Here is a 12,885-nt window from a genome sequence, read left to right on the forward strand (position 1 = left end):
AAACAGGCCTCTATGTGGAGGCTAATGATCCGCATGAAATTAATGACTCCATAAAAAAGAGGAATCAACGGCTCGCACAACCATGACAAGATCCTGTGACTTTGATAAACCGTTAAATGACAGATCATCATAATCAGGGGTGTTTCATCAGGACACGCACTCCCCCGCCCCCGCCCCCACCCACCCAAGAAATATTCACTTTTACAGTTGACAGTCTGAATGACACTTGCTGCTTCCGAGGGTATACGCTCCGGGAACCAAAGTAACCGATGGTTACCCCCGCTGTCCTGACAAGAAGAAACAGGGCGAGTCGCACCAGATATTCATAACAATGATAGCTTCGACAGGAAATGGCTCTATCTCGCTCGTCGCGCGACCCCCCCTGTCATCTTCCCCCGCACACCAAAAACAATCCCCAGATGAGACCCTACAATCCATCCATCTACAACCACAGCCCACACCTGGACAGTGTACTCCTCCCCTCGTCCCCACACACTTCAAATCCCCATCAGTGAGTGAAGGGAATGCCGTACAGCTCTGCTTTAATTCAATTAAAGGCATAACCCATTCTGAATGCACTTTATCACCTTTTTACTGCCTCCTTAATTCATGACACTGCAACACTCTGTGGGAGCAATAACTCCACTTTGTGAGCGAGGGCCTTCCCGTCCTGCCATGCGATCCAGACCCAAATGAATGTATAATCAGGCTTTGATTTCCATGGCAGGCCAGGGCTCCCTCCGACAGCCAGGGCACCATCTATTACTTTGCTGCCATCTTCTTAAGTGTTTGCACCCCCAGCCTGACCCTGACACTTTATCTGTTGGTTTTTATTTTCAGAGTGCATGCTGTCCATATGTTACTCTAATAGTTGCTATAATTCTTGAGCAATGCGCCTCGTGTTTTATTGGTCTTGAGTATAAAAAGAAAGGGGGAAGAATGCATTTTAATAAAACCCCTTAGCAATACACTAATGGGCTGACACTGAGGTATTTGCATAGAGATGAATTACGCTGGGCCGTCTTGACGTGACTTTTAAAATATGATTGAGGAGGTTATTATTGCTGCACTATGATAGGTGTTAACAGGTTATTTTAGCACGGCTAGTGCTAATAAAATTCGGAACAAAAGACTTGGGCGACGGGGGCAGGTTTTTTCACAGCCCGAGTCTACTGAAGGTGCTCATTTTGTCATTACTTAGCCTAGCCATACCCCTGCCCCCCACCCCCTCCAGAGCGGAAGAAATGACACAAAGTCTTTGCCCAAGCAGCGACTGTCTGTGCAAAGCCCTTTCAACAAGGCCATAACAAACTTCAGCCTCCTCATCAATCACAGTGGCTGGCGCTTTTTTCTTCTTTTTTTCTTCTTCTTTTTTTTAGCAGGAGACAACATTGATAACAGCACTGGGAAACAAACAGAAAATCTGTGTCCAGATTACTCAGTAGATAAACATGGCCTACATAGTTTACTCGTCTCCGAGGAGTGAATTCCCGATGAGCGTGTTTACTAACAACTCTGTTCCTGCAGGTGTATTTTCTGATGAGCCAGGACCATTAGAATCCTACCGTCACAAGGAGAGGTGAGACATCATTAGAGGAGATTATCTCGGAATAAATACATCTGCTTCCCACCCAGGCGGCCTCCAAACAGAGTCAAAACCTGGGAGATAAAGCCCAATTTATACTTAGGTCAGAGACACTTTTGAAAAGGTCGCCGACAGAAATGGCGTCACGGTCGACACTTATAACCGTCGCTTGAAAGTGTCGCCTACCAGGAGAAATTTCTACTGGTGCTGATGTCGTCGCATAGTGTTGCGCAAGTGTGATTGGCTAGATAGAAGGCACGCGTCGTTGACTGTATTGTTTTGAATTTTCAGTGAATGCTCAACAGCTGTTTAAGATGGAAGGAATAAAGGAGAGATTGGCAGAGCAAGTTAGCCATTTCGAAAGTGTCGGCGACATAAGTATAAATTAGGCTTTACCCTTCTGATCTTATCTGATCAATCACATACTACACACGGACAAACACTGCTGTCTCTGTGCAGTCACTCTCTCCCTACCCCAACAGGTGAGCTTTCAAAAACACCTGCACTAAAGCTCACAACAAGCCTCAGGATTTTGTTAATAATCGACTTAGGCTGTCATTAATTTGCTCACGCAGACAGAGCAATTAACGTTAACTTTATTTCCATACCCAATGGGCCGGTGATTACAGCAGTGAACAGTGTAGCGCCGCCGCGAGAATGAATGACATTCTTTTTCGAACCGGGGGTGGATTCAGAGCTGCAAGGTCACACAATGTTTCCAGTCGAGCAGAAAACGAGACGGAAAGGGGAGAGAAAACAAACGTGCCCCAGCGCCCAGGAGAAACCAGGCTGGTGTTGCTGTCTTGACGGGTGTCTCTGGCTGTGTGGCCTGCTTGGTTTTCATAATAGGGCTTCCCAAGGCGCTCCTTATCAGTAGCCTCCAAACGGGGGAGCCGGAGATAAGAGCCGCAGTCCAAACGAGGGACACAATTCATGCTGCGGGATCCGCAGCCCCCAGTGACACATGTTCTTGTGTGTAATCTCTAGTAGTACATGGTCAACCGAGAGCCTGTCAATAGGTTCCGTGCAAAGATAGGGTGAGGCCAATACATTAGTCACGCCAGTTAATGGCAAATGACATATGGAAAATCAGCAGGCGTGCACGTGAAAATAAAGAGGGGTAAATCCGTGCTCCGTGAGTTCTTTTATGGAATCTGTTTATATTTCAACCTGAATTCGAGGATCCGGGACAACCATGCCTTTCGTGCGAAGTGAGATGAATGAAAAAACGAATTATTGAGCGAAACATTGTATGATGGTGAAAAGGTGTATGGAATTGTGTGGTGTTTTAAGACAAGGCGGGTGTGGAGGCGAGTCATCGTAGACACGGGGCATTTATTTATCCACTAATTAACCTCTTCTCCAAAACATTTATACGGTATTAGGGGGATGTGGAGAGACAGCAGCATCTGGGCAGATGCAGCAGGATGGCAGAGGCTGGCAGAGTGGCATGGCTCCTTGTTGTCAGAGAGTAGGCAGGCTGACAAAGCAGTCAGTTGGCAGATGCCTTTGCCACTCCCTGAGGAAAAGTACCCATGTTCACCACACCTGCATGGCACAGAAGCAGTGTTCATCATAGCTGGAACACACGGAAGCAGGTTTTGCCCACCTAGAGAGAACAGGAGGCATTGGAGGTTGTCACGACAACAATATCTGAAAAGTTAGGCTACTGAAATATGCAACCAATAATGATGTATTTTATAGTATAAAGTAAAGATGCAGCAGTCTAATCGGGGTGAAAATGTAACGCACAATGTTACATCTTTTGTTTTTCTTTTCGTAAAAACTAATTTTAGCTATAAAACACTTTGGCCGCGTCTGTATTTAATTTCTCGTTTAAAAACCATTTGAGAAGGTAGAAGGAACAAAGCCCATGCTGGGAGCCTTTGACTGACTGATATTATAGAGCAGACATTAAAAAGAAATCGAATAGCTGCAGCAGGCAGAATGACAAGAAGCATACACTGCACTGACCCCAGTGGCAATGTTTGATGCCAGATACATAGAGCAGCCCGTCTCCTCAATACCGCTAACATGACATCAACTCACACCGCCCCCCATCTCAAACACTCACATCAAGAGCGGCCGAAGCAATAGGTCTATGTGTAATGATAAAGTGGCTAGTCACATCTTAACCACTTTATTCACGGTGGTCACCAGTTTAGGTCTTCTTTGAGCTCTCGGGTCGATCCTCGTGCCTTACACATTGCCTTGAATGCGATTCACTATAATGTGATAGCTTGAAGGAACGAATGTCAGTTTGGAGCTTGATAAATTCATTCTTATTGGCAGTGTGAACAAACAACATGCAGCAAAGGCTGAAGCGACATTTACTCTGTCCTTATTATACAGCATAAAAATATGTAAATAATATCACCCTTTGAAACCATTTTAAGAGAAATGTTGTTAGAAAAAACGCACATGACTAGACATTAAGGGCTTTAGGATAATTAGGTTATTTACCCAAGAGCTAAAATATGTCCATTATATTCAACTACCAGCATAGCTTTCAACTGAACCTACAGCAGGCTGGAGGCAATCTTTAAAATAATTATTTTAAATAGCCCTTTATCAAGCCTAAAATCAATCTCTAATTGAAATCCTTCCGATTCCGTCTAGTTTTAATGTTAGTCTCTTTTTTTTAGCACTTGTGGTAATACTTGAAATCCCCTAGACTGCGGTTGTTTCCGGAGGACGAATCGCGCGATACTTAGAGCCTATATGGCTGGTTATAAACTATCATCTTCCAGATGTCAACATATCCCTGTCAGGCTACATCAGTCTTAAACGTCTTCAAGAATGAACAATATCATGTATACGAACATGCATAATAAAAATATACCTTTTTCTCTTCTTTTGTCATAGCATGTAGCCTATTAAGTCTGCGTCAAGATAAGTGCATTCCTACGGGCTACAGGTCGTGCTAGTTTCACATAGGCTAATAATGATAGCTTTGATCCTGTAAGATAATAAATAGTAGACACAAATAAGCAAAACTATTTGAAAATTTCTATTGGCAATGTCTGATCACATGGAGCAAAACCTTAATAGGTTAAATAATTAATTTATAAAAATGGAATAGCCTAGTTTCTTATTTCTCGCTCGGCTGTGTCAGTGTTAGGCAACTTCCTATTTTGCTCTTGTATGCTTCTCATCCTCTGGCCCTGTACTTTTCATAGTCATTCTTTTTTCCATTGTAAATGCACAGTAAACCTAAACGTGTTTTATTTTTTTTATTTTACTTACAACCTATAACCTATTATTAGGCCTATGCATAAAAAAAATCACTAATGCAGTTGAAGCCTTCAAGCCAATAAATCTAAACCCGCCATTTAGCAACAGCTCGGTTGGTGAAGTAGCCTAACTGTAGAAGGTCGCATCTCCACATCTGATAAATTAAATATTTACTAGAGCTGGGAGCAGATCGGTTGAGCGATTTCCAATTTCAAAAGAACATGCTGATGTTGGCTATCATACGAACCTGTCTAGACACACTGCGAACTGAATTTCTGGATTCCACGTCAGATAGGTTAATTATGACGTTTTTAGATAGCCTTACGTTTTAAAATCTGAAATATTTGGCCAATTTTATTCCAGAATTTATTGCAGAGGAATAAGTTATCTCCGAGATTATAATAAAGGATCAGATTAGGTCAAGTGACAAACTGAATGTTCAGTACATTCATATTTTCTCTGTCAGTTCTGTTCAGTATTCCATTTCCATTAACATTCTGGTTACACTTACGGGTATTGCAAGCAGTAAATGCAGCAGGCTGTAGGCTTGTAACATTTGAGAACGCTTAAATATATATTGAGCCTCATAGTTATAAAATTTCAATAACCACAGTCATCAAATAGCAATAAGGATTAGGCTTTTAGTATATAAAATGTTATACACACCATAATAAGGGAACAATGTATTATTTATTTCATATAATGAAACAATTCTAATATTTTTTATTATAATTAATTATTATTGTTATTACTATTAGTTTATTAATTATAAGATTACTGTTATTGTTTTTTGTTGACAGCTCTAGGCCATATAAATAAGATAGCAAGATCAGACTGAATACACTGCTAGCGGACAACTAAGCAAGCTTAAAGTACAATATATCATACTTTTTCTGGGGTATCAAAATATAAGTCTGTGGAGAAATCTATTTCACCAAAGAAGAACAAGAATTACATTTTAATTTGTAGACCACAAAGTTCGTGTTAAGATAGGCCTGTTTTATGGGTTTATAAATACCAGCACGAAAGAATTTGTATTAATTTAGGGAATGAAGTCACATTCACGCATTTCACTTTTTATTAAATAAAAGTGCATTATACATGACCCTGCCATACACAATTATGCAGGATTCGGTCACTATTACGAACTTAAACATTATATAAATTAAGTAAAGTTGTGTGAGTGTATGTGTGCATGTGTGTGTGTGTGTGTGTGTGTGAGGGGGGGTGGTCCGATGAGAGACAAATGTTATGCATTATTAGGCCTATCACATGTGTCAAAACCAGTTGCTATATACAGGTAAATTATTAGGCTAATTAAAAAATGTAAGTAAAAATGAATATTAAAAAGGCCTAGGCATTTTTACTGATCCACTGATTTGGTTTAGCTTGCTACTTGGTTCAGCAAGTTTTCAATGTAGGCCTAATTGTTGGCAATCACACACAATTATAAATGGATCGAAGTTACTGTGAAATGCAATTTAAGGATATAAAAAAACGAAAACGAAACCAGGTTATGCATTTGCAAATGAATGTCAGGGCTTTGGGTCAGATGTCAAACAAACTAAGAAACTCAGCAGTGCTTCTATACAAAAACAGGTTTTTTTTACACATAAATTATTCACAGTAATATAATTTCTATTGAATACAACTCACGTTTCTATTTACATGTAAGTACCATCTTCTCAATGTTGAAACTTCTATAAATCGCAGTCTTTGTTTTGGCCACTGTTCCACGCTATAAAACTGCATCTATTCCTGGCAAGAGTCCTCCGTCCTCGTGCAAACATATCAACATTTGGACCAAAAACGGCACATCTTGCACAAATTCCACGTTGCTTTTTGTAGGCTACCAGTAGTCTTTTGTCCCCTTGCCTAAGAACTTTCGTTCTCTGACGTATGAATAAGGAGCGAGGAGTTCGGTTTGTGTTTTTTCAGTAACTGTGTGATTTTCTCGTCATCTGAGTTGGGGTCCAGGGGTTTGTTATAATCATCATCGTCGTCTTCATTTTCCGAGGCCCCTTTCAGCCTCTCGGTCTCTGAATCCTGCTTCTTCTTCGCTGATGCCATCTCGGCCGCATGTCTTTTTCTCCACTTGGTTCGTCTGTTTTGAAACCATACCTAAAAAGTGAATAAGCTTCGATTAAATACTTGCTCCTTTGAAGAATAGAGGTTTGTGTCTTTTAAATGTAAAATATATTTTAGATACAAAAATGATTACTTCTGGTTCGCCTGTAATGCAATAATTTGCTGAATTTATGGGCGTGTTTTTGGGGGGGCTGTGCAACACAACACCCCACATATCAAACTACTGAGGGTTATCGTTTGATTTGACCTTAACCTGAGAAAAACGTTAATTGGACTATGGTCTGTTCATCACAAAAGTTTTTTGGTAACAATAAACAAAAATAAATGTAGGCTAGATTAACCCAAACGTAGCAACCCCATTGAATTATCTGTAGCCTATACACTATTTATATACGGTAAGAATAGATTGTTTACATGCCATAAATATTCAAGATGAAATTAAGGTAATTACGCATGTGATTTTGTTGTTATACAACAGACTTGCCATGAATATAAAAATTAGGGCTATATATTTATTCTTACCTTTACTTGGCTTTCTGTCATTCCCAACGAATAGGCAAGCCGTGCTCTTTCTGGACCAGCAAGATATTTTGTTTGTTCAAACGTCTTTTCCAGAGCAAAGATTTGCTGTCCAGAGAACGTTGGACGTGTATGTTTTCTTTTTCCATCCTTGTCAAGAAGAACAGAATTCTGGTCTGGAATAATATTTAAAAAATCAACGTTATCCAATGTTTTACTGAACATAATTGACACGTAGGCCTGCACATGATTTCCTTATTACCTTATTACGCTTGCATCTCGTGGTAACATTAAATTCACAGTCATATTTTAATTAGTATACTGATCAGGCCTACGAAGAAACACAAAATTCAAATTTTGCTAAATTTAAAATAAAATTCCCTGTTGCCAAGGTTGTACTTACGGGGGGAACACGCGAATCTGGCGTCTCTCCAGTGTGGACTTTGCATGACGCCTGGCCAAAAAATCGGAGTCCTGCCCGGTAGATCAGTTAACGGTTTCGGATAGCGGGCCACTGCCACTGCTGCAGCACTTGGGCTGAAGTAAAGTCCAGGAGGTGGCGGAGGACTTAGGCTACTAAATCGGGGCAGCCCTGACAAAATTCCGGCAGACGATGAAGCCGCAACTGCAGCTGCAGCTCCCGCGGAAACAACTGCAGGACGACTGAGGATGTCATTTATTCCGTGAGGGGTGGCGATCGAGAAATGCTGGAGTGATCCGAGAGATGAGAGTCCTGTGGAGGTTTTGATCCCTGGTGAGGAGACGGGGATGCCACCGGGATTTGGCGAGGTGGCAGTAGGTGAGGTAGAAGACGTTGAGGAGAGTGGGTAGGCTGGGTACAGTTGGGTCTTCATTTCGGTCATGCTGTGAAGCGCTGCTAAAGGAGGGGTGCTAAGGAGAAAGGCGCTCTGTCGGGACCCGTCCATCTGCCCCACGGCTAACATAACCAATAACTAATTAAATGCAGGGTTGAGCCAAAATATCCTCAACGTTTACGAGAAAGTCAGATCTTTTTGAGAAAAAATTTAGACCAAACAGGAGAACAGTCTACAAGTTTCTGGTGAGACAATATGAGCACAACTCTGAATGTTCCAGTGTGCACCTGAAAAGTGACTAGCTTATAATAAAAATGTCCAGGTTGGAAACGACCAGAAAGCTTGGCCCACATAAATATATCCTGCTCAAAACCGACCACTGTTTCATCTAAAACTCACTGTCCATGTTTGAGATAAAACTCCTTATGTCAAATATGTAACAAAAGTCACTCGAAGGCAATGTAGGCTATTTCTTAGTCCCCCAGGTCGTTTGAGCTGATTGCTTCAAAGATGTTTGTTGAATGTTTGAAATATATGGACAAAAAAGCAGTCTACTATTTCTTTGCAACACACAGGATCTTTGAGATAATAAAACATTATCATCTCTTTCCTATGTCTATTGCCGCAAAAGTCTAAACTTTGAGAGTAAAAGACTGAAAGAGTAGGGGGTGTTTCTGTCGCGATTGGGTAACCTTGCTATGACGTAGGAAGCGTATCAAGCGCGAACGCCAACTGGATTGAAGAGTGTGTCCTCATTGGCTCTCCATCATAGCTTTAATTTGCACATTTAAAGAGTTGCCATCAAACTCAAACACAAAAGCACAGAATCAATAGAGTCAGTTGTGTGTATTCTTGGTCTAAGACGATTGTTTAATAAATGGCCTAGAGCAGGCTTATAGACACAAGACCGTGGATAATAACGGAACAATGTTAATTTTTTGGGATCTTCATGAGGTTCTCTTTCTAAAGACTTTACATGACCAAAAATATGTAGGGAAACGGAAACTGTTGTGAATGAATCACGAGGGACAAGTTTAGAGAAGGCCTGAGATATCAAGGCCCATTTGGCCTTTTAAAGATGGACAAAAAATTAAATTCGTTCTACAAATTGGAACATTCAGAGGCCATACACTACATCTAGACCATAAACAGCCAAGTGTACTTCAAATATACTATAAAAGGTAAATGTATTGTCTATTTGGTGGCAAGGAGCATGCCAGACGTGCATAAATGACTTCAGTCACATCTTGGTATTTCTACCGGAACCATACTGTAAATCGTTTTTATCCTATCCAAAAAATGTTTTAGCCAATGTTTTGCAACATCCTCATCACTAACATAAAATTTTTGAATACCACAACCAGAAATTAAAATATATTAACAGAAATCCTAAAGCGGATAAAATTACACTTGCTACTTAAAACATGCACTCAACCCGATCAGATGACCTATGGATCAAATCTGAGACTGAACCATTTCAATACTTCAGCGACATCCTGTGGTGTAGTCTTAACCCATTTAACCAGAAGAGCAGCATTGTTCAATATGGCACACTGGCGCCATCTTGTGGATATAAGGTGTTGCAAGGCTGCTCAAAAGCAGTCAGACTAATCTAAATTGATGCTGTCTGAGTGAACAACGTTCATGTCTCTTGGTACAAGTCAATCTAAATATTGTAAATTCAATTTAAGGTTAATGGGTTGTTAGACGCAAACAAGCTACTCCTTGCAGGTCATTGCTTCACCCACCAGCCTACGACCACCTCTCAACCAGAAATGTTCATGATTTAAAAAACCCAAAGTGCAAACAATTCTTTAGAACTATTTTTTTTTTTTATGCAGCAAAGTTTGAAATATGGCTTCATTTCAACCAGTGATGACAAATTCCACATTTACACAAAAAAATGACACGAATCCCAATTGTTGTTAAGAAGAGTCCCATTTTATTTACATTTACTCCCGCGCCATAAGCTTCTGCTTCTTCAGCTTCTTCTGAGAGACCTGCAAGGAGGCGAAAACAAACCGTCACACATCACAGTCATACTAACAAGCCAAGCAGACATCTTCACTATGCTGGAGAAGTGTCTGGTTGCTCAGTTTTGATTTGAATTTCTTTTCATGGGTTATCCAAAGGTGTCCTAAGCTGTCATCATCGCAACCGAGACAAACTAACCTCTGGGTGAACACTTGATAGATTTGCTCATTTCACACCAAATGAGGAATAAAAAAAGTCAAACTAATGTCCCAATTAAAATAAGGGGGGGGGGGGGGGTGACACCAACAAGTAGAACCACACAGGGGACATGGTCCATGTCCTGAACGTTCAGTGCTCTCTCTTGGAAGTCGCTTTGGATAAAAGCGTCTGCTAAATGAATAAATGTGGCGCTACAGGTCATCAACCTCTAGTATCGCACGCGTACCTTCTTCTTCTGGGCCACCTCCTCCTCGGGCTTGGGGACGATCTGCTCCTTCTCGGTGAGGATCATCTCAATGTGGCACGGGGAGCTCATGTAGGGGTTGATGCGGCCGTGGGCGCGGTACGTGCGCCTGCGCATCTTGGGGGCTTTGTTGACCTGGATGTGCTCGATCACCAGGGAGTCAACATCCAGACCCTGCAGAGAGACAGACAGGGGGCAGGGTCACAGGTCAATAACCGCAGTCTCAACATCCATTTAGGACAGCTACAAGGCAAGAGTGGAAACATTGATAGCTTTGCTATAAAAATAAAAAAGTCATTTCATGGTTAATACAAAAGGTGTCCTAAATGCTTCCATGCAAGACTTAATATTTAGCCTGGTCTATGATGGTTTGACATAAAGGGGGAGGACAGATCGGTTGTCTTGAGGTCGGCCGTGATACCTTGAGCTCAGCGTTGCTCTCAGCGTTCTTCAGCATGTGGAGGAGGAACTCTGCGCTCTTCTTGGGCCAGCGTCCCTGCGTCCAGTCAAACTGCTTGGCCTGTGGGGGAAGCGAGACGTCTGACGGGCACGCTCAAACTCGACGGACCCTCGTCATTCATGAGGCAGGTCACTGGCCGTGCTCAGATACAAATGGTGTGTTTTCATGGTTATTTCCAAAGGTGTCCTAAGATTGTCATCATTGCAGCCAGTGACCCAAGTTGTTACTTGTGCCTTCCCCTCGCAAGGGAACACTACTACTCCCACTCCTAGTCAAAATGCAACTTTGCAGCGTCTGGAAGCAGCAGCTTACCTGAGCACACCTGCCGACGCCGCCGTTGTAGCGACGGAAGGGGACACACTGGTGCTTAACAACCACGTCCCTCAGGTACTTGTTGGCCTTGCGGATGTGCATGCCTTTGATGGCCTGAGCTGTCTCGCGGGTGTTCTGTTGGGTCAGGTGACAACATCCATCAACATCCAATGTCCACAGAAGAGGAAGGTTTGACATTTCTAGGCGAGAATGCTTCTTTGCTCAGATATTATTGTAGTTATTGTCACGTTGAATTCCAAAGGTCTCCAATGTTGTCATCATTGCAAAGCATTCGGTCTATGGAGGACCATCTGCCCTTGAGGTCAGACTAATTAGCATGACTCATCTTCGCTGTCAGAACTATTTACAAAGTTGGTGGAATCCTACCTTGAAGTGCACCCGGAGATTGGAACCCCTGGACTTGCATGCTATGGGGTAAAGACGATTGCCATTAAGTATGATGGATACATCAGTAAAGGCAATACAACTGACACTGAAACTTGAACTATACTCACACTTAGTGGGGTTCTCGGGGTCGAGCGAGTAGCGGACCATTTTCAGAGATCTGAAAATTAACATGACCCATTCAATGAAAACTCAGACGTCCCACATTGCTGACGTTTGGTACCTAGTTAGCCAACTAGCACAATTTAGCTACAAAACACAGGACAATCACAAACCCGTATTGATATACCAGCATAGATATCGCAAATGCGTGTGGATAACGTACATCATTTTAGATCAATAACGTATTTTTCGGCTGAAACCCTTGCTAGTAAACTATGGATTAGCAATGCTCAAGCTGTAGCTACACCCATGCATTGTTATTAACCAGCATGAGAAAGCCAGCTTGTCTAAGATATTGTAACATAATTTCAGTAAAAATTGAATTCACAGATAAAGAACAGGGAACGTTCTATATACATGACTTTGGGTTACAACAACGCTTATGTTGGCAATGCAATATAGCTGGCAAAAAAAGGAAAAATGGCTGAAAACCGACGTGCTACAGCACAGAAGATAATGTCTGGAGTTACTAAGTTTCAGACAACAAAAACACGTCCATATACACATATGGGGAACTATAACACTTGGACTATCCATTACAATTCCTTAAAAATAAGGGATACGTAGGATGCAACAGATAAAGGAGGATTTTTAAGATATTGATGTCCACCATATAACATAAGTTCACCTACATTCTCAGGCCGCGGAAGGGAAGAGAAAGCCAGTTGCATTGTGGGAGTAAAAATCCTGTTACTTTGTCTCGTGAGAACTCCAGACACCAGTTTGCAACGAGAATACAGACATAAAGGCGGCTGCATATGCACAGACTCTGCGCATTGCATTCATGTTTCTTGCCGACTGACTGAATAAATCAGTATCTTCCATGTTATTGCAGCCCTCACAATTAAATGTTTATACATGTTATTAT

At 41.7% G+C, this 12,885-nt stretch overlaps 2 protein-coding genes, 1 long non-coding RNA gene and 2 other non-coding genes across 6 annotated transcripts; all 5 read right to left on the reverse strand.

Annotated features, from left to right (window-relative positions):
- Nucleotides 1-493: 493 nt before the first annotated feature.
- LOC146220590 (uncharacterized) lies at nt 494-1,814 on the reverse strand. The gene is made up of 3 exons (XR_014750953.1): nt 1,772-1,814; nt 1,566-1,659; nt 494-1,403 (listed from the first exon to the last, which is right to left on the reverse strand). It is a non-coding gene; the product is annotated as an uncharacterized LOC146220590 (long non-coding RNA).
- A 963-nt stretch (nt 1,815-2,777) lies between these two features.
- On the reverse strand, nt 2,778-8,454 carry nkx6-1 (NK6 homeobox 1). 2 transcript variants are annotated; one of them, XM_084693939.1, is made up of 5 exons: nt 8,191-8,454; nt 7,830-8,133; nt 7,430-7,602; nt 6,476-6,940; nt 2,778-3,194 (listed from the first exon to the last, which is right to left on the reverse strand). In XM_084693939.1, the coding sequence occupies exons 1-4, from the start codon at nt 8,368-8,370 to the stop codon at nt 6,695-6,697; spliced, it is 903 nt and encodes a 300-aa protein (XP_084550065.1). In that variant the 5' UTR covers nt 8,371-8,454; the 3' UTR covers nt 2,778-3,194; nt 6,476-6,694. The 2 variants fall into 2 exon arrangements, with proteins under 2 accessions (XP_084550065.1, XP_084550064.1); XM_084693938.1 differs by lacking the exon at nt 2,778-3,194 and having other exon boundaries at nt 5,965-6,940; nt 7,830-8,454.
- Nucleotides 8,455-10,160: 1,706 nt separating this feature from the next.
- rpl17 (ribosomal protein L17) lies at nt 10,161-12,715 on the reverse strand. Its single transcript, XM_084694180.1, has 7 exons — nt 12,650-12,715; nt 11,966-12,015; nt 11,838-11,878; nt 11,451-11,585; nt 11,100-11,198; nt 10,661-10,852; nt 10,161-10,241 (listed from the first exon to the last, which is right to left on the reverse strand). Exons 2-7 carry the CDS (start codon nt 12,003-12,005, stop codon nt 10,194-10,196), a joined length of 555 nt encoding a protein of 184 aa, XP_084550306.1. The 5' UTR covers nt 12,006-12,015; nt 12,650-12,715; the 3' UTR covers nt 10,161-10,193.
- Nucleotides 10,329-10,398, reverse strand: LOC146220593 (small nucleolar RNA SNORD58). The gene has a single exon (XR_014750965.1). It is a non-coding gene; the product is annotated as a small nucleolar RNA SNORD58 (small nucleolar RNA).
- LOC146220594 (small nucleolar RNA SNORD58) lies at nt 11,276-11,345 on the reverse strand. The gene has a single exon (XR_014750964.1). It is a non-coding gene; the product is annotated as a small nucleolar RNA SNORD58 (small nucleolar RNA).
- Nucleotides 12,716-12,885: the final 170 nt, after the last annotated feature.

This window comes from Hypomesus nipponensis, chromosome 27 (genome assembly GCF_054491055.1).
Source record: "Hypomesus nipponensis isolate SF chromosome 27, ASM5449105v1, whole genome shotgun sequence".
Classification (NCBI taxonomy): Eukaryota; Metazoa; Chordata; class Actinopteri; order Osmeriformes; family Osmeridae; genus Hypomesus; species Hypomesus nipponensis.

Bases quoted from the DNA above. Each gene is read 5' to 3' on its own strand.
- nkx6-1 (XM_084693938.1), bottom strand. From the start codon at position 8,370: ATGTTAGCCGTGGGGCAGATGGACGGGTCCCGACAGAGCGCCTTTCTC. The intron at 7,603-7,829 runs GTAAGTACAACC...ATATTATTCCAG, and splicing joins CAGATTCGCGTGTTCCCCCC to ACCAGAATTCTGTTCTTCTT. The intron at 6,941-7,429 runs GTAAGAATAAAT...TTCACTTTTTAG, and splicing joins TGACAGAAAGCCAAGTAAAG to GTATGGTTTCAAAACAGACG.
- rpl17 (XM_084694180.1), bottom strand. From the start codon at position 12,005: ATGGTCCGCTACTCGCTCGACCCCGAGAACCCCACTAAGT. The intron at 11,879-11,965 runs GTGAGTATAGTT...TTTACCCCATAG, and splicing joins CCCCGAGAACCCCACTAAGT to CATGCAAGTCCAGGGGTTCC. The intron at 10,242-10,660 runs GTACGCGTGCGA...GCCTCCTTGCAG, and splicing joins AGGTGGCCCAGAAGAAGAAG to GTCTCTCAGAAGAAGCTGAA.